This window comes from Vombatus ursinus, unplaced genomic scaffold (genome assembly GCF_900497805.2).
Source record: "Vombatus ursinus unplaced genomic scaffold, bare-nosed wombat genome assembly UNPS02000577.1, whole genome shotgun sequence".
Classification (NCBI taxonomy): domain Eukaryota; kingdom Metazoa; phylum Chordata; class Mammalia; order Diprotodontia; family Vombatidae; genus Vombatus; species Vombatus ursinus.
Window position 1 is genome coordinate 7,024,352 of NW_020940355.1, and position 27,317 is coordinate 7,051,668.

The 27,317-nt window shown below is 36.9% G+C and overlaps 1 protein-coding gene across 1 annotated transcript in view; it reads left to right on the forward strand.

The window, feature by feature from the left end:
- The first annotated feature begins 11,029 nt into the window (after window positions 1-11,029).
- DEK (DEK proto-oncogene) overlaps window positions 11,030-27,317 on the forward strand; it is a 32,111-nt gene continuing 15,823 nt past the window's right edge. The window contains exons 1-7 of the mRNA XM_027844960.1: window positions 11,030-11,191; window positions 11,846-12,002; window positions 16,952-17,053; window positions 17,560-17,669; window positions 19,209-19,303; window positions 21,221-21,341; window positions 24,893-25,075. Coding sequence (XP_027700761.1) covers window positions 11,855-12,002; window positions 16,952-17,053; window positions 17,560-17,669; window positions 19,209-19,303; window positions 21,221-21,341; window positions 24,893-25,075 — 759 coding nt within the window. The 5' untranslated portion in view covers window positions 11,030-11,191; window positions 11,846-11,854. The remainder of the gene's footprint in view (window positions 11,192-11,845; window positions 12,003-16,951; window positions 17,054-17,559; window positions 17,670-19,208; window positions 19,304-21,220; window positions 21,342-24,892; window positions 25,076-27,317) is intronic.

Genomic DNA, 27,317 nt, shown 5'->3' on the forward strand with positions numbered 1-27,317 from the left:
GAAGGAAGGAAGGAAGGAAGGAAGGAAGGAAGGAAGGAAGGAAGGAAGGAAGGAAGGAAGGAAAGAAGGAAGGAAGGAAGACAAAACAGATAGTGAGCTTACCAAACAAGATCTGCCAAGGCCAGAGGGCTAAGGCAATGAGGAGGAGGGGGAAGGGGAGAAGGGAGGAGGGAGGAAGAGGAAGAGAGAAAAGAGGTGAGAAAGAGAGAGACAGCGCCAGATGGCAGTCATTCTCTTTAAGGTCCAGAGTGGGCCAGTCTTCCTGAATTAACGACCAATCCTCTCTGACTCAGCTTTGAGTCACTTCAGCTACGGAGTAGAAGACTTAATTAGGAAGACTTTTTTTAATCTTTTGCCTTCAGTTTTTAAATGGGGGAGGTGGGGAGGTTTAAAGAAAGGAGTTACCAATAGTTAATACCAATAACAAAAAGCCATTGTTAACATCTTTTTAAATGCTCTGAAAAGGACATTTAGAAGGAAGCACAAAAAAGCAGGGCAGTTTTAAAAATATCGCATAGCATTATTATATACTTTAAAAAAACCAATCAGTATGAAATGGAAATTCAGGGCATATAGAACCCTCTTTTTGTGCTCTATGTTTATGTAAACGGTCTTTTTTGGTGTTTTAAGTTCAGAATAAAAAAAGTTTAGAAAAATAATCTGGCTACTTTTTGTTGTTTTCATTTACATTATTGTCTTATTGTGTATTGTTCTTGTTCTATTTAGAGATCTCATGTTTCTTTGAATTCCTCACACTGGTTGTTTCTTAATGTGTAATAGTACTGAATTACATTTATATAATGAGATTTGTTTAGCTATTCATAATCAGTGGAGGGGTAGCTAGGTGGCTTAATGGATAGAGCACAAGATATGGAGTCAAGAAGACCTAATTTCAATTCTGTTCTCAGACACTAGCTCTGTGACTTTGGGTAAGTCACTTAACCCGTTTGCCTCAGTTTTCCTCATCTTTAAAGTGAGCTGGAGAAGGAAATGGTAAACTACTCTGGTATATTTGCCAAGAAAACTCCAAATGGGGTCACACAAAGTCAGACATGACTGAACAACAAACTCAGTGAGTACCCATCTTGTTTCTAGCTTTTTACTGATAGCTATATAGGAATATACAGATAGCCATATAGAAACCAGATGAGTGATACATATACCACATATACACATGTGATATACGTATAGCTATCAGCAAAAAACTGGAAACAAGATGAGTGCCCATTATATATACATGCATATATGTACTATGTGTATTACATGTATGTGTCTGTGTGTGTGTGTATATATATATATATATATATGTATGGCTTTTCTTTCCATCTTTTATCTTCTTAATAGTATATGCCTAATAATAGAAATAATGGGCCAAAGGTTGTGAATAGTTTAGTAACTTTACATGCATGGTTCCAAACTGTTTTCCTGAACAGTGGTGCCAATTCAAGGCTCTACCAACAAGGTATTGGTGTTCTTTTCTTCCCTTCATCATTTATCATCATTGCCAATTGATAGGTGAGGTTATACATCAGAGTCGTTTTTAATTCATAATTCTCTTAGTCTTAGTGATTTGGAACAAGTTTTAAACTGAAACTGCAATTGTATTAATATAGGGAGCTTTCAATTTAGCAATTCATGTTGATACCTGTTCTGGAATTTAGTGTCTTAGAGTGCTGGCTGGGCACTGAAAGGGTGAGTTATCCAGGATCATATAGCCAAGATGTGTGTGATATCCAATTTGATTCCAGGTCCTCCTGATTCCAAGGCTGGCCGTAATCAATTACATCAGGATATTTCTCAGCATTTTTTCATATAGCTATTAGTAGTTTGTACATGTCCCCCTTTGAAAACTGGTTATATAATTTATATCATTATAAATACACTTAAATTTATATTATAACCATTTTAATATTATAAATATAACTATTTATATTTACATCATTGTGATTTTGTCATATCAAAAGATTTTTTTTCCTAATTTATAACTTCTGATTTAGCTCCAAAATTCTTCTTTTAAATTTAATCTTTTTCAATTTTAATTTAAGCTGTCTTGTCTTTTATACTTACCTCTATCTCTTTTCTGGTCAAATCTTAGTTATAAAGATATCTTCTTCCATTCCTCTCTAATTTATTATGATATGATTTTTTAAATATTTAGACTGCATATCTTTGGAGCTTACTGTCATATGTACTATAAAACAATGTTCTAAATTAATTTGATGCCAAACTGCTTTCCAGCTTTCCTAGCAGTTAGTTGGCATGGTGGAGAGAGTGCTGGACCTGGAATCATGAAGTACCCCTCAGATGAATACTAGCTGTATGATCCTGGGCAAATCATTTAACCTATTTTTGCCTCAGTTTCCTTTTCTGTAAAACTATAAATAGCACCTACCTTGAAGGATTGTTGTGAGGATCAAATGAGATATTTGTAAAGCATCTGGCACATAGTAGATGCTTAATGAATGCTTATTCTCTTCCCTTCCCCCTTCTAGATTTATTGAACACTGAGCTGTTTATTTCTAAATCTTCCTTACCTAATCTGCTGTACCAAATAGTTTTGCTAATTATTGCTTTATAATATAGAGATCTTGTAAAGCTTATTCCTTGTTTCCATTGTTTCATTATTTCCCACAGAATTCTTGATCTTTATTCCTCAAATTAATTTAATTATTTAATTGCATAAAGTAATGCATTGATAGTTTGAATGGTAAAGCACTAGGCTTATAGATTAATATGCATGGAATTGTCATTTTTATTATAATGGTACAGTACAATTATGAACATTAAAGTCCTCTCCAATAATTTGAGTCTTCCTTTATTTCTGTAAACAATGTTTTGTGGTTGTATTTTTATAGGTTTCACATGTGCATCTTAGCTGGTTAACACTCAGATATTCTATGCATTTTATAATTATTTTGGATGGAATTTCTTCTATCATTTCCTAGAGCAGCTGGGGGAATAATGGCTAGAACCCTGGCTTGAAGTCAGGAGATTTTGGGGGTTTAATTCCAGCCTTATACATTTACTAGCTGTGTGACCCTGGCCAAATCACTAAACCTCTGTATGCCTCATCTTTACTCATCTGTAACAACGGCATCTACCTGCCAAGGTTGGTGTGAGGATAAAAGATAATATTTGTAAAGTGCTTTGGAAACTTTAAGGTGCTATATAAATGCTATTGTTCATTAGTTCAGTTTGGACCCCAGGGACCCTAGCACACCACACTTTTCTATCTTCCACCATCTCCCAAAGTCTGTCCAAGTTCATGTTTGTTGCACCCATGACACTATCTATCCATGTCATCCTCTTCCATCCCCTTCTCTTTTTGCCTTCAATCTTTCCCAACACCAGGGTCTTTTCTAATGAGTCTTGTCTTCTCATTATTTGACCAAAGTATTTAAGCTTCAGCCTCAGTATTTGTCCTTCCAATAAATAATCCGAATAAATTTCTTTAAGTACTGACTAAGTTGACCTTGCCGTACAAGGGACTCTCAAAAGTCTTCTCCAGCACCGCAATTTGAAAGTGTCAATTTTGCGATGCTCAGCTTTCCTTAAAGTTCAGCTCTTACAGCCATACATTGCTACTGGAAAAACCATAACTTTGACTATATAGACCTTTGTCTGTGAGGTGACATCTTTGCTTTTTAGTATGCTGTCCAGATTGGCCATAGCTTTCCTTCAAAGGAGCAAATGTCTTTTAATTTCACACTGCAGTTGCCATCTACAGTGATCTTTGGGCTCAAGAATATAAAATCTGACACTGCTTCCATTTATTCTCCCTCTATTTGCCAGGAAGTGATGGGACCAGTTGCCATGATCTTAGTTTTGTTTTTTTTTTTAACACTAAGCGTCAAGCCAACTTTTACATTCTCCTCTTTCACCCTCATCAGGAGGCTTCTTAATTCTTCTTTACCTTCTGCCATCAGAGTGGTATCATCTGCACATCTGAGATTGTTGATATTTCTCCTGGCAAACTTAATTCTGGCTTTTGATTTATCCAGTCTGGCATTTCACATGATGTACTCTGCACATAAGTTAGATAAATAAGGTGTTGTACTCCTTTCCCAATCTTAAACCAATCAATTGTTCCATGTTCAGTTCTAACTGTTGCTTATAGGCTCAGGAGACAAGGTTCCCCAGGAGACAAGGAAGATGATCTGATACTCCCATCTCTTTGAGGACTTCCCATATTTTGTCATGATCCATATAGTCAAAGGCTTAAAGGTAGTCAATGAAGCAGAAGAAGATGTTTTTCTGGAACTCCCTTGCTTTCTTCATAATTCAGTGAATTTTGGCAATTTGGTCAAAATTTGCCTCTTTGAAAACCAGCTTGCTCTTCTGGTAATTCTTCGTTCACATATTGCTGAAGCCTAATATCTTCCTGGCATGTGAAATGAGTGCAGTTGTTCAGTAATTTGAACACACTTTGTCATTGCCCTTTTTTAAGATTGGGAAGTAAACTGATCTTTTCCAATCCACTGGCCACTGTTGAGTACAAATGTTACCTATAATTTCCTCCTCATTTTTGTTAGTAATCTACACTCAATTGCTAAGCATTTATTAAGTGCCTCTTATAAGTAAGGCACTTCATGAGATGATGGGCATAAAAATACAAGATAGTCACTTCTACTGGAAGATACAACAGACTTGTAGATAAGCAAATAAAATATAAATACAAACTAAATACAGGATGGTAATCGAGTGCAAACTACCTGGTAGAATCAGGAATGGCCTCTTGAAAAGAGTGGCACTTGAGCTGAGCCTTAAGGGAAGTTGGTGTTGGAAGAATTAGAGTTGAAGAGGGAGAGCACTGCAGACATGGGAGCAGTTTGTATGAAAACACAGGAGCAAGAGGACCTGGAACAGAAAGTAGGCCAGTTGGGCTAGAGAGTAGACTACTTGAGAAAGTGATACATATAGCACAGAAAGTGAGGCCAGAGTCTGATTGTGAAGAGAGATGCTAACCAGGAGTTTGAATATTATTCTAAAGGCAATGGGGAGCCACAGAAGCTTCTACTCGACTGATATCAGTTTCTTCGATGATTATCTAGTATTGCCTAAGTAAACTTTCGTATCTTCTGAGATACAATAATCTTCTGAGATAAGAATAATTCTGCCTCCTTTTGGTCAATGTTTGGTTTTCGTTTAGTCTTAAGTTTCTTTCTTATTGATAAAGCTAATGGTTCTTGAACTCTCTTAAAAATAGTGATGAATAGGGTAATCTTTGATTTTATCTCAAAATTCATTGGGAAAGTTTTCAGTGTTTATCAGTTGTAAAAAAGGCTAGTTCTTGATTTTAGATACATACTTTTTTTCATCATAATAAAGTATATGTCCACACCTACAATTTTTAGGTTAGTTTTTCTTTTTAACATAAATGAATACCGAAGGTTGGATTCTGGGAAGATGGTGGAGTAAGTCAGTACACTTTCAGTTCTCCAAATTTCCTCCACAAAAAAAAGATGGAACATAAGCAGCAGAAATAAACATGGAGTAAGACAATATGAGAAGACCCCAGGAGAGACCCAACTTCAAGGTATGAACTGAGTGAGGTGCGAACATTTCTAGGCCAACTCTGCAGAATTAAAAAACAACAAATGGGAGGGGAGGAGAAGGCAGCTAGGTTAAGAGGCAGCCTCAGCCTTAGAAACTTTCATCTTGAAGATAGTGTTGGGGAATGATGGCTAAGTAGGAGAAGACTGAAGGACCTTTCACTGTCAAGGGATGCCAAGCACAGCTCTGCTGGCCAGACAGCATTCCAGGCTGTGGCTTCAGAGAGAAAGAGCTAGCACACGCCTGATGAGCACCGTAGCAAGGGGCAGAGACTATATTGGCTGTGGGCACTTGCAAGAGAGCAGAGTCCCTGGTTTCAGTTCAGGGGGCAGAGAGGACAGCTGTAGTTGGGAGCTACCTGAGGGACTGCAGGGAGCAAGACCTTTTGTGGGACAGTGTGGCTGGGGCCCTAGCTGTGGCTTAGGAGTGGAGAGGAGAGCCCAAGGTTGGGCCCCAAGACAGACCTCAGAAAATAACAGTAAGATGGACCTGAGGCTTGAGGAATCATTCCATATACCACAGGACTACAACCTGATTACACTAATAGCTGCTAAAATAAATAAAACAAAATATTATTTATTTATAGTATTTAACATTTATTATTATATTATTATTTATTTATATTATTTACAAAATAAAACAAAAAAATAAAAGAAGTAAGCAAGGAGAAAGAATCCAATCATAGATAGTTACTATGGGGATAGGGAAAATCTGAGTTCATATTCAGAGGAAAATAATGGAGCTAAAAAAAAGCCACTCCTTTTTTTAAAAAAATAATTAATTTTTAGTTTTCAACATTCACTTCCATAAGATTTTGAGTTCCAAATTTTCTTCCCCTCCCTCCCTTCCCCCTACCCCAAGACAGCATGCAATCTGATATAGGCTCTACATATATATTAATATTAAACATATTTTCACATTAGCTACATTCTAAAGAAGAATTAGAACCAATGGGAGGAACCACAAGAAAGAAAAAACAAACAAACAAAAAAAAAAGAGAGCAAATAGAATGCTTCCATCTGCATTCAGACTCCATAGTTCTTTTTCTGAACATGGATAGCATTTTCCATCATGACTCTTTTGGAGTTGTCTTAGATTCTTGCATTGCTAAGAATAGGTAAGTCTATCAAAGACAGCCATTCCACAGTGTTGCTGTTACCATGTACAATGTTCTTCTGGTTCTGGTCACTTTATTCAGCATCAGTTCATGTAAGTTTTTCCAGGTTTTTCTGAAGTCTGTCTGCTCATCATTTCTTATGAACAATAGTATTCCATTACATTCATATACCACAACTTGTTCAGCCATTCCCCAATTGATGGGCATCTCCTCAATTTCCAATTCTTAAGCCACTCCTTTTTCAATGAGAAACATCAAATGGTCCCAAGCACAAAGAGTTCTTGGAAGAACTTAAAAAGGACTTTAAAAATCAAATAAGAAGGGAAAAATTAGAAAAAAAAAATAACAATCCAAGAAAATCAAGAAAATTATGAAAAGAAAGTCAACCAATTGGAAATAGAGAATCAAAAACTTAAGGAATAAAATAATTCCTTGAAAACTCAAATTAGGCAATGGGAAATTAATGATATTCTAAGACACTAAGAAATCATAAAGTCAAAAGCATGAAAAAATGAAAGAGGAAATAAAACATCTCATTAGAAAAACAACCAATCTGGAGAACAGATTGAAGAGAAATAATGTAAGAATAGTCAGACTACCTGAAAATTACAATAACAAAAGAATCTTGATACAATATTACAAGAAATTACAATATTACAAGGAAAATTGCCCTGAAGTTCTAGAACAAGAAAGCAAAGTAAAAGTAGAAAAAATCCACTAATCACTTGAAAGAGATCCCAGGAAGAAAACTTAACAGGAATATTATCACCAAGTTTCAAAGCTCCCAGGTTAAGGAGAAAGTATTAGAAGCAACAGGAAAAAAAAAATTGAAGTTTCATGGAGCTACAATAAGAATTACACAAGATCCAGCAACTACTACATTGAAGGACTGTAGGTCTTGGAATACTCTATTTTGTAGAGCAAAAGACCTGGGGATAAGACCAAGGGTAACTTACCCAGCAAAGTTAAGTATAATCCTGAATGAAAAAAAAAATGGACATTTAACAAATTGAAAGACTTTCAGGTAAGCAGAATTTAATGGAAAATGTGACATGTAAGAACCAGGAGAAATACAAGGTAAATATTAAAGACCAATTATAAGGGACTCAATAAAGTGTAATTATTTACTTTGTATATGTGAAAGTATTAGCAGTACTCTTATGAGTATCATCATTATTTTGGGTAGTTTGAAAGAAAGGTGTGTGCTGAGCTGAATATGATGGGGTGATTCAAAAAAATAAAACTGTAGGGAGAGATAAAAAGGAATAATTATATCATACAAATGAGGCATAAAAGGAAAATTTGACACAGAAGAGGCTAGTGGGGGGGGCAGGTAGTGCTAGAACCTTGCTATCATCGGGAATGGGTTGAAGAAGAAACTATACACACATATGTATGTGTATATATACACATATATATGTACATACATATACATATATATGTAGATATATAGATATAGAAATAGATGTCCAGGAGGGTATAAAAGTCTTCTAAATTCAGAAAGAAATAAGAAGGCAAAGGGTAGGGGGGAGAGGATGAGGCAGGGACTCTTACAGGGGTGGGTAGGTTAAGGAATAGGAGGGCAAGATAGGTAGAAATAAAGCAGAGGAGTAAGGAGAGATAGAGTAAATAGGGTAAAAGGATAGTAAGGAAAAACAGAAGGGAGGAAAATATACAAGTAATTGTAGCTTAGAATGTGAATGGGATGAATTTACCCACAAAACAGAAACAGATAGCAGATTAAAAATTTGAATTCAACAATATGTTGCCTTCAGGAAACATTATAAAAATGAGAGATACTCGTAAAGATAAAATAAACGGCAGGAGTAGAATTTCATATGTAAAAAAAAACGGGGATAGTAATCATGATCTCAAACAAAGTTAAAGTTAAAACAGATTTAATTAAAAGTGAAAAATAGAGAAATTACACTGTCTCAGCAATATTATTCAATATTGTTTTAGGCCATTTAAAATACCTAGACAGTATAAAATGCCTGAGCATATACCTCCCAAAACAGACATAGGAACTATATGAACATAAACATAAAACACTTTATATATGGATAGACTCAACTAAATAACTGAAGTAATATTTATTGTTCACTGGTAGGTGAAGCCAATATACTTTTTTAAAATGACAGTTTTACTTAACTAATCTGTTCATTCAATGTCATCCCAATTAAATTACTAAAGAATTATTTTACTGAGTTAGAAAAAATAATACCAAAGTTCATTTGGAAGAACAAAAGGTCAGGAACTTCAAAGAAACCAGGGAAAAAAGATGTAAAGGAAGTCGATTCAGCAGTATCAAGCCTTAAACTGTATTATGAGGTGAGAGCACTATTGAAGTATAAAAAGACTACTATCGATTATTTTAAATTAAAATTTTCTTGTACAAATAAAACCTGTGTAGTCAAGAATAGAAGGAATGCAGAAAATTGGGGAAAAAACTTTCATAATCTTCAGGATGTAAATGGGTTGGAATATTGCTGTGGTGTAAGAAATGATGAGCTGGTTGATTTAGAAAAACATAAAAAGACTTGCACTTAAGAAGGAAGATGCTATCCACCTACAGAGAAACAGATGATAGGAGGAAATAAGCAGAGTATGGTCTTACATATATATGTATGAGTGTGTATGTGTACACACTATGTTTATAGATATCTATGTATATGTGTGTGTATACATATATACCTCCAGGTTTAATTGTAGCATTCTTTAGGGTGGTGGTGGGGGCAGGGAGGGGGAAAAATAAAGTAAAAAATGCATAGCAGAAAACAAAAGAATACAAGGAAGCAAAGAAAAGCTGGGCAGCTTTGAAAACAGTGTGTCATATATGTTATATAGATTTTCTTGAAATGAAAATTTGTTGTTTTATATTGAATCTTCTCTTATGGTCTGTGGCATTTTTTTTAAAGAATTTTTCTGTACCTATTGAAATGACTGTGAAGCAGCACAGAGTTGGAATGGTAGATAGAAAGTCTGCCTTGACGTTTGGACTACCCAAGTTCAAATCTCACATCTGAAACAGAAAGTCAGTATAATCCTTAATTTTGCAGTGTCCCAGAAACAGTTACAGATCTGGCACAGGTACCTCACTGGATAAAGCACTGGTTAAATGGAGTTGGAAAGATTTCAATTCCAATCTCAACTCAGATACTGTGTGACTGTTTCCTCATCTGTAAAATGAGGATAATAATAACACCTACAGCCTCTCAGGTTTTCTGAGGCTGATATAACAACAGATAATATTTATATAGCACTTGTTATGTGCCAAGCACCTTCCAATTATTCTCATTTTATCCTGGAGATGACTTTGGGAGGTAGGTGCTATTATTATCTCCATTTTACAGATGGGGAAACTGAGGCAAACAGCAGCGTGCCCAATGTCACACAGCTAGTGTCTAGGGTCACATTTTAATTCGGCTCTTCCTCACTCTAGAACCAGTGCTCTATCCCCTTCATCATCACCCGGCTTTATAAGCCTTAAATGTTAATACAAATTACTATTACTGATGATCTCATTTGCAGCTCCCTATACATTCAAAAGCACATGTCCACAAATACTTAATGTTTTTATGATTAAATCGGCTGCTTTCCTCATGTTGAACTTTTTGCATCCCTTGTACAGACAACTTGGTCAATCTGAGTTCTGGCCATATTACTCTCATCTCTTTGCTGGAATTTTATTTGCAATTTTTGCATCCATGTTCATTAGGGACATGAGAAATTTTCCTAATGGATCTTTCATTCTTCTAGTGTTAAAGGTTGGGATGGTAGGAAGTTAAAGCTCTCCAACGCGTTAAAAACAACATTCCCTTCCCACCACCCCCTTAAAAATACAAGTACATTTACGGGGAATATAACATTTCTCTTCTGAAGAACATTGAGGGAAAATGTACTAGGAAAAAACAAGCTGGAGAGGCTGGGCTCTCCCCTCCATCGGCTGCCTGACAGGCTGCAGGGTCGATGCGTTCTGGCTTCACCCTGCCGGGCACAGTCCAACCAGGTTTTTCTGTAGACGCTCCCGCAGCACGACCTACCAGGGGGAGGGTGGCACGAATTCTGCCCAGACGCGCGCACGCGCCCCTGCGGCCTACTCCCCTACCCGCCTTTAGGGCGCGCGCCGCTCGGGTCCACACCCTCTACAATCTCCCCACCACCCCCACCACCCCCTCCCGCCTGAATCCCGCCAGCCTCGAGCAGCCCCGCGCGCTCCCCACTACTTGCCGCGAAGACCAGCAACCCGCTCCGCCCTCAGCCCCTCCCCGCCCAGACGGCGTAGACCCACCCCTCGCCTTGCCACCTTCCAGAGCGGGTCGCTGATTGGTCGCTGCATTCCCGCTTGCTTCCCGAACCGCCATTTTGAAAATCTGGTGGCTTCTCGGCAGGGACGCTGTGCAGAAGCGTCACGCGCGAAAAAGGCAAAAAGGGTCCTCCGCCGTTCCCCCACCCGCCAACCTTAGGAACCCTCCTCTCGCCTCACGAGCCAGGCAGGCCCCAGGCAACCTCGACCTACCGGTGAGGGGGCGCGCGGGCGGTGGGAAGGGAGGGATAGCGGCTGGACGTCTCGAAGGCGGCGCCGTGCCCGGTCGGGAAAGGGGGAGGGTTGGCGGGCGGTAGGACTGCAGGACCGGGAGGCGCCGCCATGAAAGTGAGACCGCCGCTGACTTCGCCGGGCCCGGGCGGCCTGCGGAGGCGGAGGCGCCCCCGCGCTGCAGGCCGCCCCTCCCAGGCCCCGCCGCACGGTGGCGGTTGGTGCCGCTGACTGCGGCTCGAGGGCCGAGCTGCGCAGGGCGCACTGGCCCGGCTCGGCTGGGCCCTGCCCAGCGCCCCGGCGCCTCTCTCCGCGAGGGGGCGGGCGATCGCCCGCGGGTACCATGGATTCCCTCCTTTCCCGCCTCTGGGGGGTGGGGGGGAACCGAACCCTTCGGTAACTCACCCCGGGGGGGGGAGGGGCATCTCCTGGCTCACTGCGGCCCCTTGATAACGTGGAGACTTTGGGGGTGGGGGCGTTTGGAAAGCCACGGGATGCAGGGCACGATCCCCCGGCCTCGCGATCCCGACGAGGGAGGCCTAGGCCTTCGCCCCTTGGCAGAGGTGAGCAGCGGATTCTTTGATGATGGCCAGAGATCTCTCTTCTCTCCCGACCCCCTCCCTCCTCCCTGTCTGCAGGTTGTTAGCATGTCTGCGTCTGCTCCCGCCCCAGAGGGGGAGGATCTTTCTTCCCAGCCCGGACCTAAGAGAGACCCCGAGGTGCCCGACAAGGAAGAGAGCGAGGAGGAAGAGGAGGAGGAGGAGGAAGATGAAGAGGATGAGGAGGAAGAGAAAGGTGGGAGAAGATTTATTGCTGCAGGCCAGATTCCTTTAGAAATCGAGTGTGGTCATTGTACCACATGGTCCTTGAGACTATTAAAGAACCTGAGGTGTGAATGAAATGTGGAAGTTACTCACTGTTCCCTTTAGGCTGCAGTCCAGAATTAGCGATGTTAAGGCGGCTTCCATCCCTCCTGGATGAAAAGAAATACCGTATAATTTATTTCTGGTAGCAGGTGACTCTGCCAGCATTGTAATTTAATTTAAGAAAAGGAAACATACATCCAGTTGCTATAGATTCCCTTCCCGGTTCTGTTTCTTGACTTAGTGTATGTATCCATGGACTTTCTAAAATTTGTTTTAATTTAATAAAAGGAAACATGCATCGAGTTGTTATCAATTTACTTCTCAGTTCTGTTTTTCAACTTAGTTTATGTATCCTTGGACTTCCTAAGACTTATTTTAATTTAACCTGAATCTTTTTGAAGACTTTACCATTTGGGATTGTTGTGGGTAGTTAGAAGTGAGACATTAGGGTTTCTTAAATGATAGAATGGAAGATGCATTCCTCACCCACACTTAGTAAAGCAAGAGGCATCCTATTTCTCCTAGAAGCTTAGGAAAGGGGAACTGCTTGGGTTTTGGTAGTATCTGAAAAAAAGAATATGTAAGAAAATTTTTCTCTGCAGTTGTTGCATATGAGATTTCATACCTGCTGAACTTAAGTAGGGGTCCTTTACTCATATGAGCCATGCTGATGGCACTTACTTAACTGTTTTTATTCCTCTCAGGCAAAAGCTTGAAGCTTTAGGAATTCAGATTTGAATTGGGTGGTATCCTGTATAATTTATCTTTTCTTGAATTTTTTCAGGAACCAATCAATAAACATTTATTGAGTGCCTACTATGTGCCAGGTACTGTGCCAAGTGCTTAGGATACAAAGAGGTTAAAAAAAAGTTTCCAACCTCAAAGAGATTGCAATCTAATTGGAGAAGACAACATAAAAACTAATATATAAAAAGCAAGCTATATACAGGATGAATAGGAAATAATTCACAGAGAGAAGGCACTGGAATTAAGAGAAATCAGTGTTTAGAATCTCTGCTTTGCCCCATATACTTACCCTTAGATCTCTGACTTCAGTCCCCTGTGTTTTAGGTTTCTTGGTCAAGTTAATCTACGGGGGAATTGGTTCTTTTCATGGAATATTTAAGGTACTGTTAGGCATTCAAGGCATTCATTCTTATGAAAGCTGTGGATGCCACAAGTCTGGCACAAAGAATTTAATGATGCCAGATGAGTTAGGGAGCAATTGATTTGAAGTCAGAAGACGTAGTTCAAATCCCAGCTCTGTTATTTACTTGCTCTGTGACTTTGGCCAAGTCCCTGGGTCTGTTTCCCCATATATGAAACAAAGAACTAGATAACTTCTATGATCTCTTTCACCTTTCAAGCTTGTGAAGCCGGAGATGTTCTGGTCTATAGGACAGTCAGACTTAAAGGTCAGTAGACATTCCTTTCTTTAAAGTTTTACCTGGTGGAGCAGATGGAAGAAGCAGGCTATAGAGTGATGATAATATAAAACTCTTTGATTTGGGGTACTCTGGAGAGTTGGCTTGCATATTCAGCAGAGAAGTTCAGACATTCGAAAGAATTTAATCGTTATTATTACCACCTTCTTGTTTTACCTAGCATGGACCTATGACGATGAGGAGCTTGGAAGAGATTTGAGGTTTCCCATACTGTTTCAGACATTGAGTTTTAAGCCTAAGTTTTTAAATGTTTAAATTACTCTCTCAAGGTGAAATAGGAAACATATAACATTAGGTGGTGTTTATATCCATCTGAGAGACATTGTTTGTTTTTCTTCAGATGACTAACAGGACAGCTTTTTATGTTTTCTTAAGTTCGGTCCACATAGTATGACTTTTACTTTTTTGGAGATTTGTGTATTCCTATTTGTTCATATTTTAAGTACCAGAATCACTTGAACTTAGTATGGTTTAGCCTGGCTAAAGCTTTCCTGTCTTGACACGAATAAATATAATTCTAGTCCTAGAGAAAGACCATTTTTTGCCCCAGATATGTTTTTAGGGCAAGGATCTGGCACCTTTGGGGGGGGGGCTTAAAAAGTTTTATTGACATTTTTTTTTACCTCACAAACACTTCCAGGTTACCTTCAGAGCACAAGAGGTCTCTTGTAACAAAGTAAAACAATTACACAAAACTAAAAACAGTACTGTAGCACCTTTTTTTTTTTTTTTTAAATGGTAGTTGGCTCCGGGCCCCAGAAAACTGAAGGCCATACAAAAGTGAAAAAAAGAGATTTAATTTGTTTTGGTGGGTTTGAGAGAAAGGCATTGAAACAAATGTCTGACAAATATTGTATGCTTAAAAATATAATAGTAATAGCTATTATTTATATAGTGTCTGCTATCTGCCCGACATGTGCTAAATGTTTTATGCATATTACATCGAATGATCCTTACAAATAATCCTACCTGGGAGATAAGTACTATTATTTTCCATTATCCCCGTTTTACGTTTGAGGAAACTGAGGCAATCAGGTTAAGGGAGTCACCTAAGCTCATATAACTAGTATCTCAGATTGAATTGAACTGGGGTCCTGGCTACAGACCCAAGGCTTGCCACTTAGCTGCCTCTATTTATTTCAGTTCCATAGTATTATAGTAAGTTAAAAGAAACAGGCAAAGAACGGGGAGTTAGAGTAACAAAAGAAAAGATGATAGTCTTTTTTTTTTTTTTTTTTTGAGAGCTGAAAAGAACTTTAGATCAACAAGCCTAATTAATTTTATTATACCGATAAGTAAACTGAAAGTTAGGAAGGTTAAATGAATTCAAGGTTACACAGGTAACAGATGTTGTTTTTTTGATTCCAAATCTAGTGCTCTTTTAACTATATTTTTTTTTTTATCAGTTTTTATCTACTGCTGTGGGCATTATAGTAAAACCTGTTTTTGAACTCTGAGGGAATTCCATATCCTTTGCTATATTCAACTGCAACTGTAAAAGGTAAACCCCTCAGGAGAGAGGTTAGAATAAGAATTTCATTCAGCCCATGCTTGTCACTATCGTCAGAAGTTGGGTGAACCTACTAAAAGCTGTCAGATCCTACTCAACAATAACACTTATTCACTTGTGCAGTTTCTCACTGATGTAACTTTTGCTACCAAACTAGATTTAGGAGTGGTTACTCACCCATAGATCATAGATGGAAAGCCGGTGATGATGTACCTTCAGTGTACTGGACAGTGTCTCCTTCCTTAAGTTTAACTCATACCATCATTCTTTTTCAATTTTGGCTGATTATTGCTGTTTAAGCTCTATTGCTATACTGCTTATGCTCAAGTCTTCAGAAGCTTCATATAGATGAGAAAGCCACAGCAGATCCCCAGAATTGATACTCTTCTGGGTTATGTTTGCATTGACCTGAGCAATATTAACCAGAGGCCAAATGAGTTCAAGCTAAGGCCTGAAGTCACTCACCAGCTTAGAAATTTTCTTTCCTACATTTAGGGTAATCATGTATATTAGAAAGGTTTGAAGAAAATCATACTGAAAATGTGGGACTTTAAAATTTTAGTATTCTTTCACAAATGATACAGAAAGTAACCTAATCAAGTGCTGAGATTCAGGGATCTCAGCAGTTGAAATCTTGATCTAGCTAAACATAAACTACTGGTTGGTAGCAGGCTTATCGTGTTGGGTCAGAGTTGTTTGCAATTAATTTTATAAACATGACTCTACCAGGCATTCCTAACCCTAGAGGTCCTTGACCTTGTGAATATTCTGGTAACTTTCAATCTAATTGGCTTCTTTTGTTATCCTTAAGCATGATTCTGAGAAGGGATGCTTAGGTTCCACTAGACTGACAGAGGTCCGTGAGACTTAAGAACCTCTACTTTATACTGTTTAGCTAAAATTAATCAAAAATCAATTTTTAAGTGCCTGCCACGTGCTAGGAACCCTGGGTTATTTCCACACCTAAGAATATGTCTTATGTCTTTCAGTAGGCAATCCCATATTTATTAACATGCATTCAGAATATTTCTTATCTGTCCCAGCAGTTCTCAAAGACTTGTTGACCACTTGCAAAGCAGAATCCTTTTTAGAGTTGAATGATTAACACAGCTATTACCTGTTCACGTAGTAGGTTCTCAATATTTGGTGGATTAAGGCAACAATAAGATACTGTATAGACAAAGTTGTATTGTAAATAATGCTATAAGAGACCAAAACAGTGCTACCTTTGGGATTTATGTTGGTCAAAAAGAACCACTCATTTTTATTATTTATTTTTTTAGATGAGAAGATCTTAGAACCTGGGGACAATGTTATAAGTTATAATTTTTTATTTTTAGAGGTTAAAATTTATTGAATACTTAATTTTAGTTAGCTGTAAAAATAGGCATATACTACTGAAGTCTTAAGAAATGAGGCAGTGAATCTAATGATAATGAAATACTAACTCTAAAAAAATGGATGCGTCCTGACATACTTTTGTTTTGTGCTCATAGGATTCTGTTTACTAAGAGACAGTTGGGTGTATTCTCACATTAGTCATAGGGTGTCAGTAGGTCATGAAGAGTTGGACAAGATTGAAAAACAACTAAATAAAAAGAAAGCAGTAGGAAATAGGGATGGCTAATAGTGGGATGGAATAACATGGGCTAATCCATATTAGTGTAGTGGAATATTTTTGGGTCTTTTTTTTTCACCACTAGATGTTTACCTGATGTTTTCACAAGGCTTTCTATAGGGCCCTAGGTTTGAGCCCAAATGGGAAGGAAATAAGCAACATATTACAACCACTTCAGGGCCATTATGTCCGAAGTGATTAAGGAGTTCAAGTTTGATCCTCTTTACTTATCAGGGAGAAAGCCGAATGAAGATCATTCCTAAAACTTTTTGCTATATAAGAAAATTAAATTATTTATCTTTCAGAAAAAAGTCTCATCGTGGAAGGCAAGAGAGAGAAGAAGAAAGTAGAGAGGTTGACGATGCAAGTATCTTCCCTTCAAAGGGAACCATTTACAATTGCCCAAGGTAAGTATGTATTTCTTTTTCAATATGGACTAGTGATTTCATCTACTGTGTTTGCATGCTATGGAAACTTCTGGTGATATAGAATAGCATCAAGAGTTGCTCGGGTCTCTAACTAGTTAAATGATTTGCCCTAGCCGATATTTGTAGTGTTATTTTCAGGACTTAAACCCAATTCCTGACTCAAAAGTCAGCCCTAAATGTATGATATACTGCCTCTTTTCCTACTTCCATGTTGTAGTAAAATACTTTATCCAAGTGGTGGCCAAATAGTGTTTTATTTGTAGAGAGTGTAATTTTGTTTTTAATTTAATTTCTGAATTTGTCTCCTCATTCCTTCCTACAAATTAGATGAAGGTTAAACCTATTTAAATTGTCTATATGAACTGGACAATTTATTTAAAATTTTGTTTGAAGTTTTGTATAAAATAAAGTACTATATAATTTTTCAGCTGAATTTATAACGGAAGTGAGACTTCTTTAACCATTTAACTTTATTCTTTTTACAGGAAAGGGACAGAAACTTTGTGAAATTGAAAGAATACACTTCTTCCTAAGTAAGAAGAAAACTGATGAACTTAGAAATCTTCATAAACTACTTTACAACAGGCCAGGCACAGTAAGGATTATTTTAGACTTCTGATACTTAGCATGCTTATTGAAGTATTTCAGAGATACTTCAAAGCTAGCTGGTACTTAGTTCAGTGCTTTGTACTTGGTAGGCAGCATTTTCACATTGGAAGGGATCTCAGAGATTATTAGTCCAATTTATAATCCCCTCTCCAGCATCCTCAGCCTCTCCTTAAAGACCTTCATTAGGGCATAACCATAAGGCAGTCCATTTTCCTTTGGGTTTCTCTAATTTTTAAGTTTTTCATTATATCAATCCTAAGTCTACCATTTTTCAACTTCCACCACTACTCCTACTTCAGCCCTCTGGAATTAAGCCAAACAAGTCTAATTACTCCATGACAGCTCCTTAAATGTTTTGAGTACAGCTATCATGTGCCCCCTGAATTTTCCTCTTCTTTGGGCTAAACATTCTCAGTCCCTTTATCCAATCCGTAATGTCTCTAGTCTTCTTACTATCTTATCCCCAGGATATGCTCCAGTTTGTTAATGTCCTTCCTAAAATTATACTCTGAAAACTGTACATAGTACTGTAGATGTTAATGTTCACGAAATATTTGCTGATTTGGATTACAAATTTTTAAAACTAGAAGAGACCTTTGAGATCATCTAGTCTTTCTCCCTCATTTTACATATGATAAGGCCCATTGAGATTCACTGAGTTTTATCTGGTTAACACAACTAATAGAAAAGTAAAACATCCATCTCTTATGAATCCTGGTCCAGTATTATTTCTTTTGCACTATTCTACCTCTATTTAGCTCAGACATAAAGTTATAGTTTGACTTTTTGTGGGCATTGACCAATAATAAACTAAAGCCAACTATGTTCTGTAGCTCAAGGCAAAATTCAAAGTTTATTTGATGAGCAATATTAAGATTTTATTGTTAAATCTTGTTATGGCTTTTTGGCAAGTCATGATATTTTTACATCAGTAACGCCATATTGTGCATGAGATTTTATTTTTTAAAAGTGAATTGAATGATGATTGTTAGCTTTACAAAAGAATTCTCTGTAGGGTTCTTTCAAATAAACTTCATGCAGTTAAAATATTTGTTTTGTGCACAACTTCAGAACTCTTATCCATTTTATAAAATGGGGTTCTTTAATTGGACGGTCCTGACACCCCCTTCCCCCCCCATTAATCCTCAGGTGATGCCTTTGTTATGAGTTACATGTTATATGGTACCCATGAGAGAAAAGGGATCTTGTAATGTTATAATACAATATAGTGTTATAATATAATTGAGAACATTTCATTGGGGGGAAAGGTAGAGTATAAGTAAAATAAAAGTTGTGATTTTTCCGTGGACTTAGACAAAAACTTGACATTACGTGTGTAACTTTTCATTCAAAATGATGAGTCATTTGCAGTGTTCAAATATTAGCAGCAAATAAAGTTCTGAGTGAACACCTGAAGGCATATGTAAATAAAAGGTGTTTTCACGAATTAACAATTTCTCTCCCCTACTTATAAAAAGTCTACTTGGGAAGTTACAATATTAATTAATGAGAGAAACATTTTTAGGTAGCTTCTCTGAAGAAGAATGTGGGTCAATTCAGTGGCTTTCCATTCGAAAAAGGAAGTGACCAATATAAAAAAAAGGAAGAGATGTTGAAAAAGTAAGTTCTATTTATAAATATACAGTGTTGTAAATATATAATATGTCTTGATCAGTGTGCTTATAGTTTCAAAAATTTTGTGATCATACCTGAAAGGTAATTTTTTTCCCTAAATAAAAAGGTGTGGTTTGAGTTCACAATTGTTAGCTTACGGTGTCTATTATAGCAATTTCAATAAGCTAAAACAGAAAAGGGTGTGCAAAACCAATCTCTTCTAAGTGAAGTAATCTTCCTGAATTATTAATAGCTCACATATTATTTAGCACTCCAGGGTTCAAAGTATTTTCCTCAGGACAACTTTTGAGAGAGAGAATTCATCTTATTGCCACTGGGCACCTATTTATAAAGGTATGATGACTTACCTATGATAATATAGCTAATAAGTATTACATATGAAATGGGGTCTCTTCTGACTCCCAAATTCAGTGCTCTTAATACTGAACTATTGCTTCCCTCTGTATTTTAGTTTTTGGTTTTTTTTGGCAATTTTAATAATATTAAATTTATCATGGGTATACTTAGTGAGTATGAACAAGACTATGTTAGTATAGACCTGAGCCAGAAACCCTTATAGTTTTTTAATATTAATTAATTAAACATTTTCACATCAATTAATTAATTTTACATTAATATTAAATTATTAATTGTCCATTTTTATATTAATTAATATTAAAACATAATTAATTGCAGTTTCACATTAATTAATTAAACATTTTTATATTAATTAAACATTTTCACATTAGTGATGTTGTAAGTAGAAATTAAAACCAATAGGAGGAACCATCAGAAAGAGGAAACAAAACTCAACAGAAGAGAAAAAAAATAACAGTTCGGCTTCCATATTTGTCTCTTTGGGTGTGGATAGCATTTTCCATCACAAGGCCTCTGGAGATGTCTTAGATCCTTGTATTGCCAGGAAGGGTTAAGTTTATCAGTATTAGTCATCACACAACGTGGCTGTTACTGTGTATAACATTCTCTTGGTTCTGCTCACTTCACTCAGCCATGGGCTTTGTTGGTAATATATAGAAATGCCGATGATTTATATGAGTTTGTTTTATAGCCTGCAACTTTGTTAAAGTTGTTTATTATTTCAAGTAGTTTTTTACTTGATTCTCTGGGATTCTCTAAGTATAGCATCATGTCATCTGCAAAGAGTGATAGCTTTGTTTCTTCTTTGCCTATTCTAATGTCTTCAATGTCTTTTTCTTCTCTTATTGCTAAAGCTAACGTTTCCAGTACGATGTTGAATAACAGTGGTGATAATGGACATCCTTGTTTCACCCCCGATCTTATTGGAATTGCTTCTAGCTTGTCCCCATTACATATTATGCTTGCTGAAGGTTTTAGATAGATGCTATTTATTATTTTAAGGAAGACTCCATTTGTACCTATGCTTTCTAGTGTTTTTAATAGGAATGGGTGTTGTATTTTGTCAAAATACATCTGCATCTATTGAGATGATCATGTGGAAACCCTTGTAGTTTAAAGTACTCACCAGGGCATGTACACTCTTGATGTAACCTTCAAGCACTAAGGGCCATCATGCCCTTTATGAGACATTGGAGTCAAACTTCATGGAATACACACACACACACAGAGAAAAATAAACCTATCTTTAAACTATATAAAGTTTGTTTTAAAGCAGCAAATGCTAATTTTGATTCTGACTTCAAGTTATCTTCATTACTTTTTATTTTAATGACTGATAGTATAGAAGTGTTGCATACCTATAAGTATGCACGTTTATTCTTTTTTCCTTGTCTCAGCATCATCTATTTGGATCTTGACTTTAAATACCTCCTCTCTCAAAAAAAAAATTGTAGGGAACTTCTGTTTTGCTATTTCGTTAATTTATGTCTTTGGGATTTTTTAATATATATGTATATTTACACTGTTACATCTTTTTCCTTTTAGATTTAGGAATGCTATGTTAAAAAGCATCTGTGAAGTTCTTGATTTGGAGAGATCAGGCATAAATAGTGAGTTGGTAACCAGGATCTTGAATTTTCTAATGCATCCAAAGCCTTCTGGCAAGGTGAGAATTTTTTTTTTTCTTAATTTTTTGAAATTTCAGTAGTGAATATACTCTTTTTAGTAGATTGCTTTTCCATAATCTTTAATTAAAGCAACATTGGCACCAGTAGAGTAATATCTCTATTATGAAGAGATTGTGTTCACCTAAACACAGAAAGTACGAGGATGACTTTAAAAAATTTTAAATGTTAACTAAAATAATGTCATGTTCCAGAAAATATAGAATATATAAAAATTTAGTGGTGGAGTGGGAAAGGATTTGGGATGGGTTCAGGGAAGTAACCTGATGTGTGCTGTTAAGGGTTTGAGTTACAGGTCACATATTAAAGGATGGGCTTTGAGTTCTCAAAGGAGTCAGTGAAGAAGGTCCCAAGTAGATTACTTTCTGACAGCCACTTAGACTTGTGCCTTTTTCTACCTGCCTTCTGAGGAGAACAGAGAACCCTTTGTAGAGGAAAGATCATGGATCATTCCTTTTTACTCCCTATTCTCATCATCTTAAAAAAAACCAAAAACTAAAATAAATACTAAACTAAACTAAAATAAAAATAAATTTAATACAAGGTAAGCAAGCCTTATGTAATTTCAGTTAGCTTTACCTCTTCTCTCCCCCCACACACAAAATAGGCCCATATACTTAGAAAAGCCTAAAATTCCTTTAACAAAAGAAAAAGCCTTTTGCTTCTTAATAGCAATAAAGAGAGTCCAAAATAGCATTGCCTGATTCAAGGTTTAGAGCACTTTAATAGGTATTGAATATAGAGAAAGCTGTGGATTGAAAACAAACTAAGACTTGCTAACTTTGCCCAGGCTTGACCCTTCAGCTAAGCAGGAGTTGGGCCTCCTCCAGAGAGGTATTTTTGTTGCACAGCTGTTTAAGAGAATGATGTGTGGAGGTTTTATTTAATGTGTAGAAGGGAGCTAGTAATACTTTATGTAGTCCATAGGTCAACTATTATTGTACCATTCCAACCTTTTGATATGTCTGTACTTGTATTTGTTCTGGGTTTCTTTTTTTGTTTTGTTTTGTTTTTGTTTTTTGTTTTTGTTTGTTTTTTGTGAGGCAGTCAGGGTTAAGTGACTTGCCCGGAGTCACACAGCTAGTAGGTGTCAAATGTCTGAGGTTGGACTTGAACTCAGGTCCTCTTGACTCTAGGGCCAGTGCTCTATCCACTGTGCCACCTAGTTGCCTCTCCTTGAGTTTCTTATACTAAAGTTGATCACTAGTCTTCCTGAAACATTTTCAAATTCATCATTATAAGAGATTTATGTTTGTGGTCATTTCTCATCTAACTGTATTAACATCTGCATTCTTTTTTGTTTTCTTTTCCAATGTATGCTGAGGACTCCATTCAACAATTATTTCCTCTTGTTGGTATCAGACAAAATACTGTGCTATCATGAACTAATGTTTAAGAAAATATATAGACTAGATTTTGCACTATGCTCTTCATCTCATTTTTTTTATTAATCAACCTGAAAATTTTGTTCAGTCAGTCCATTCATTTTTCCATGCCTGTCTTTCTAATGAATTTTTCCTTTTCCCTGTAATTTGCACATTTGCTTGCCTCTCAGATTCTACCTTTTTCCTGTGTAAATTTGCAGTTCTTTTCATCTCATTTCCCTGTTGAGGAATATTGTACAGGAAGGTCTTTTCCCCTTCATTGGGCTCACTGGCTGGTAAAGTTTTATAATTTCAAAATGTGGCAGAAATGGGGGGGTTGGCACCCTAACCTGTCGTAAGGAGGTATAATTGGATAGTGACTGTACTGTGTTTGGGTCAGATTTGGAAAATAATATTTATGCAAGATAACTGCTAAAATTGTAAGTTTGAAGTCAGAGGATCCCAACAAGCATTGTGAGAGAAGAACGGAGGAAGTAGTGTTTCTAAATTGACAAACTAGGAAATCATAGAACCTGTGATGGCTGTGAATCCAACAAAGCGTGATTTTATCAGGAGAGGAAATATGATATAAACAAATAGAGGGCTGACCTTGTTGAAGTCAGGAAGATCTAGGTTCATGTACTAGTTGTGTAATCATGGACAAGTCCCTTAATCTCTCAAAGACTAATTTACAAATGAATTGCTAATCCATATCATTGACGGGAATTTCTGCTCTGGACCTTTCCACTGATGAAATCCTGGAACTGGTACAAGGGAAAGATTGAAGAAAACTATCACAGAACTTGATCCTAAAAATTAGCATATTCTAATTTTAACATTCAAAATGTGACAGAAATGCTACTGAAATAGCATTTAAAGTGAATCAGGTGGGTAAAGGAATGAAATCATGATTTTTCCAACAACTTTGATGATTGAAATCTTTTTGCATTTCTAATTAAATATGTTTTAGTTAGTTATTGAATGGACATAACAAAGTAACTAGACTTGTGATCTTTGATCAGTTTTAACATTCTCAGAATTTTGTGGAGTTTAGAAATGTTGACCACAATTTCTGCATTTATTAAAGGATAGCCTGGTGATGGTATACATTTTATACAAATTATAACTCACATCCAGAGTACATAAAATGGAGTGAATAAATGTTGGATGCCCAAACCTTAGATGCATTTTTGTTGTTGAATTGTTTTCAGCCATATCTGACTCTTCATGACCCTATTTGGGGTTTTCTTGGCAAAGATACTGGAGTGGTTTGCCATTTCCTTCTCTAGCTTGTTTTACAGATAAGGGAACTGAGACAAACAGGGTTCAGTGACTTGTCCAGGGTCACACAGCTAGTAAGTGTCTAAGGTGAATTTCTAGAGTCCCCTAAAAATCAGAATTGGTGCTTCTCAAACAGATATTTCTTTCCTTGGCCATCTGAAAATCAGCTTTAGAGCTGGAAGGGAACTTAAAGTTCAGTTAGTCACATTTGCTTTTGGTTTTGGTGTTGATGGATGAGGAAGAGATTAGTTGTCAATTTAACTCTAGCCTGTTAGCAGTTATTATGACCAGGCTGCAAGTTTAATCACAGTGACAATCTGGCCTTCAGTTTTATGACAAGGTCAGATGGCATGATGGTGGAATGTGGCGTCTGACCTAGCATATTCCTTTATTGGGGATGAAATAAATTAAGAATAAAGTTGCATCACTTTCTGAATTTGAGAGAAGCATAATTGAAACTCAAGACTATATATCTGTGTGCAAATTGCTGCACAAAGATATATTTTGTGTTCAGAGCAAGCAAAGGATTTTCCTGAGAGATCATCTTTTCCCTTCCACCCCCTTTTTGAATTTTGTAACGATAGTAAAATTGGGAGACCATGGCATAGAGAACCAGCCTTGGAGCCAAGTTCATGTCCTGTCAGTGACACAAAGTAGCTGTGTGTCCCTGGGCAAATAATCTCTCAGTTCTGTAAGCAACTTTTAAGATTATAAATTGCCAGCCTGCATTGGTTGAGGACCCTAGGGAGTTACCTATACCAGTGAAATCACAGGTCCAGAGCCAGTAATATCAATAAAGTTGAATTTTTATCAAATACAGCATTTAATACTTTGGAAATGAGATATTTTGTTTTTTTTTTTATTATGACACTTCTTCTTTTACACAGCCATTGCCAAAATCAAAAAAAACACCAAGCAAAGGCAGTAAAAAGGAACGGAGCAGCTCTGGATTGTCAAGGAAAGCTAAGCGTACCAAATGCCCTGAAATTCTATCAGATGAATCTAGTAGTGAAGAGGAAAAAAAAGAAAAGGACTCTTCAGAGGAAGAAGATAAAGAAAGTGAAGAAGAGGTAAAATGTATTTTTATGGTGTTTAATTCCTTACTTTGTTTTCTGGAATCAGTTAAATGCTCTGTTTAAACTGTTCTCTGGAATCAGTTATGTGCATGCATATATATATATATATATATATTGCACACATACATACACATACACACAGATTTATGTATGTATTTATATCAGAAAACAAGATTATGTAACCAGTTAGCAAAAACATCTCAACTGTCATGGAATTTTGTGGAGGAGATATATTCTCATGTTCACCAGCGTACATCATATACTTCTTTATAGATTAAAATACAACATTTAAATTTTTGAAAGAGGCTTAAGTGGTCATGTTAATTTGTGGGAAAAGTATTTCCATAAAACTATTCTGAAATCTGCCAGGTTACCATGTAACCAGCTAATGAGGACCTACCACCATTAGATTTCACATACCAAAATAATTGAATTGATCTAGAATCATTAAGATCAGAATTTGTCTTAGATTTTCTAATACCAGTAGGTTAGGATCAGCATCTCTTTAGCTTTCGTTGCCACCATTAAGGATAAGCAGTACCCATCAGTAAGCCTAAAAAACAATGGTGGGGCTGAGAGAGGGCATACTTGATGGGAAATAGTGGTATCGCCACAGGTTGTTTGTCCTTGTAATAGATTAGTAAATCTATGAGTAAGGAGTCCTAGGAGGGTTGGAAGTGATTTATGCTACTCATATCAAACTTAGGAAAGCCTGAATCAGTCCTCTAAGATGATGTTATACGATACTTAAAATATCGTACAATTACAATGTTATAATGCAAATACTTATACAATAGTAAGTACCTGTTTTGTACAGGGTGCTGTCCTAGGCTGGATTACTTGCAGTGTAGTAGAGGAATAAGACATCAACACAGATAACTGTAATATGCAATAGAATATAGGTGCATTATTACAAAAATAAAAAATGCCATGTGGTGTCTGAGAGGGATGGTCTTTACCAACCAGGAGGATCAGGGATGGCTTTATAGAAGAAGTAACATTTGAGCTAATTTTTAAAGATGAAAAGTAATTTAACAGGTAAGAAGGTGGAAGGTAAGGCATTTCAGTCTCAGGGCACTGACTGAAAGAATAAAGATACTGAGAGAGAAACTGTTTGGCTGGAGTACATGGAGGAGAATGACATGAATTAAGATCAGGAAGGAAGGATGGAGACAATTTGTGGAAAGTCTAGAATGCTTTATATAGTGGAATCTAAACTTGGACTCTTGGGAGTTTTTGAGTAAGCTTTTGAGGAAAGGAAGAGTATGTTCTGTTCAGAAGAAAGTTTATTGTGGCAATGATAGGAAGGGTAACCTGGAGGAAGAGGAAATGGGGAAAGACAGGAAGATGTGTTCAAGAAGCTATTACAATAATCCAAATGGTAATGAGGGACCTATATTAGAGTGGTGACACTGAGAATGGAGAAGAGAGGACAGATGATAGAAATTGTGGAGTTAGAGTTGGTGAGACTTTTTAATATTGAATGTGAGAGATGAGGGAAAAGGAAGAATCAGAGAAAAGCATCATGGTATATCAGTCCTAGTTATGGAGACAGAAAATCCTAGGTTCAGATTCTGCCTTCTACACTTAATAGCTTGTGTGACCATGGGCAAGTCACTGTCTGAGCCTCAGTTTCTTCTTCTGTAAAAAGGAATATTAATATCGAGTATCTGTTTTGTAAGATTGTTAGTAGGCTTAAATGGAATGTTTGTAAAGTAAGCTTTGCAAACCTTATAGCACTGTACAAATGTAAACTATTTTATTAATAGTAATAGAGAAAATCTCAGTGTTGTAAACCTGAGAAACCAAGTAGTACCACAGATAGAAGTAATGAAGTCAGAGAGAAGAGCTATTTAGGGGGAGGGAAATTGGGTGTAATTGGATATGTTGAATTTGACGTCCTGCATCCAGATGAAGATGTCCTGAAATTTTTTATAACTTGAAGGAAGCACCGTCCCCTATACCAGGAGTTCTCCCTCACACCCTTTCTACCTTTTTGAAACTGAGATTGAAGTATTCTCATTTTTATAGACCATTAGAGTTGCCATCAAGCGAGTGTTGTTCCTGGCTTCTAAAGCCCTTGATTTCCATATTTTATGAATCATGGAATGGTTCTGAACCATTAAAACTCTGTTGGAAGGCAAAATTGGAAAGTCATTATTATATGGGCTTGGCTAATTCAGCCTGCTTAAGGTCTTTTTTTTTTTTTTAAACGAATTTCTATTAATTTTGCACA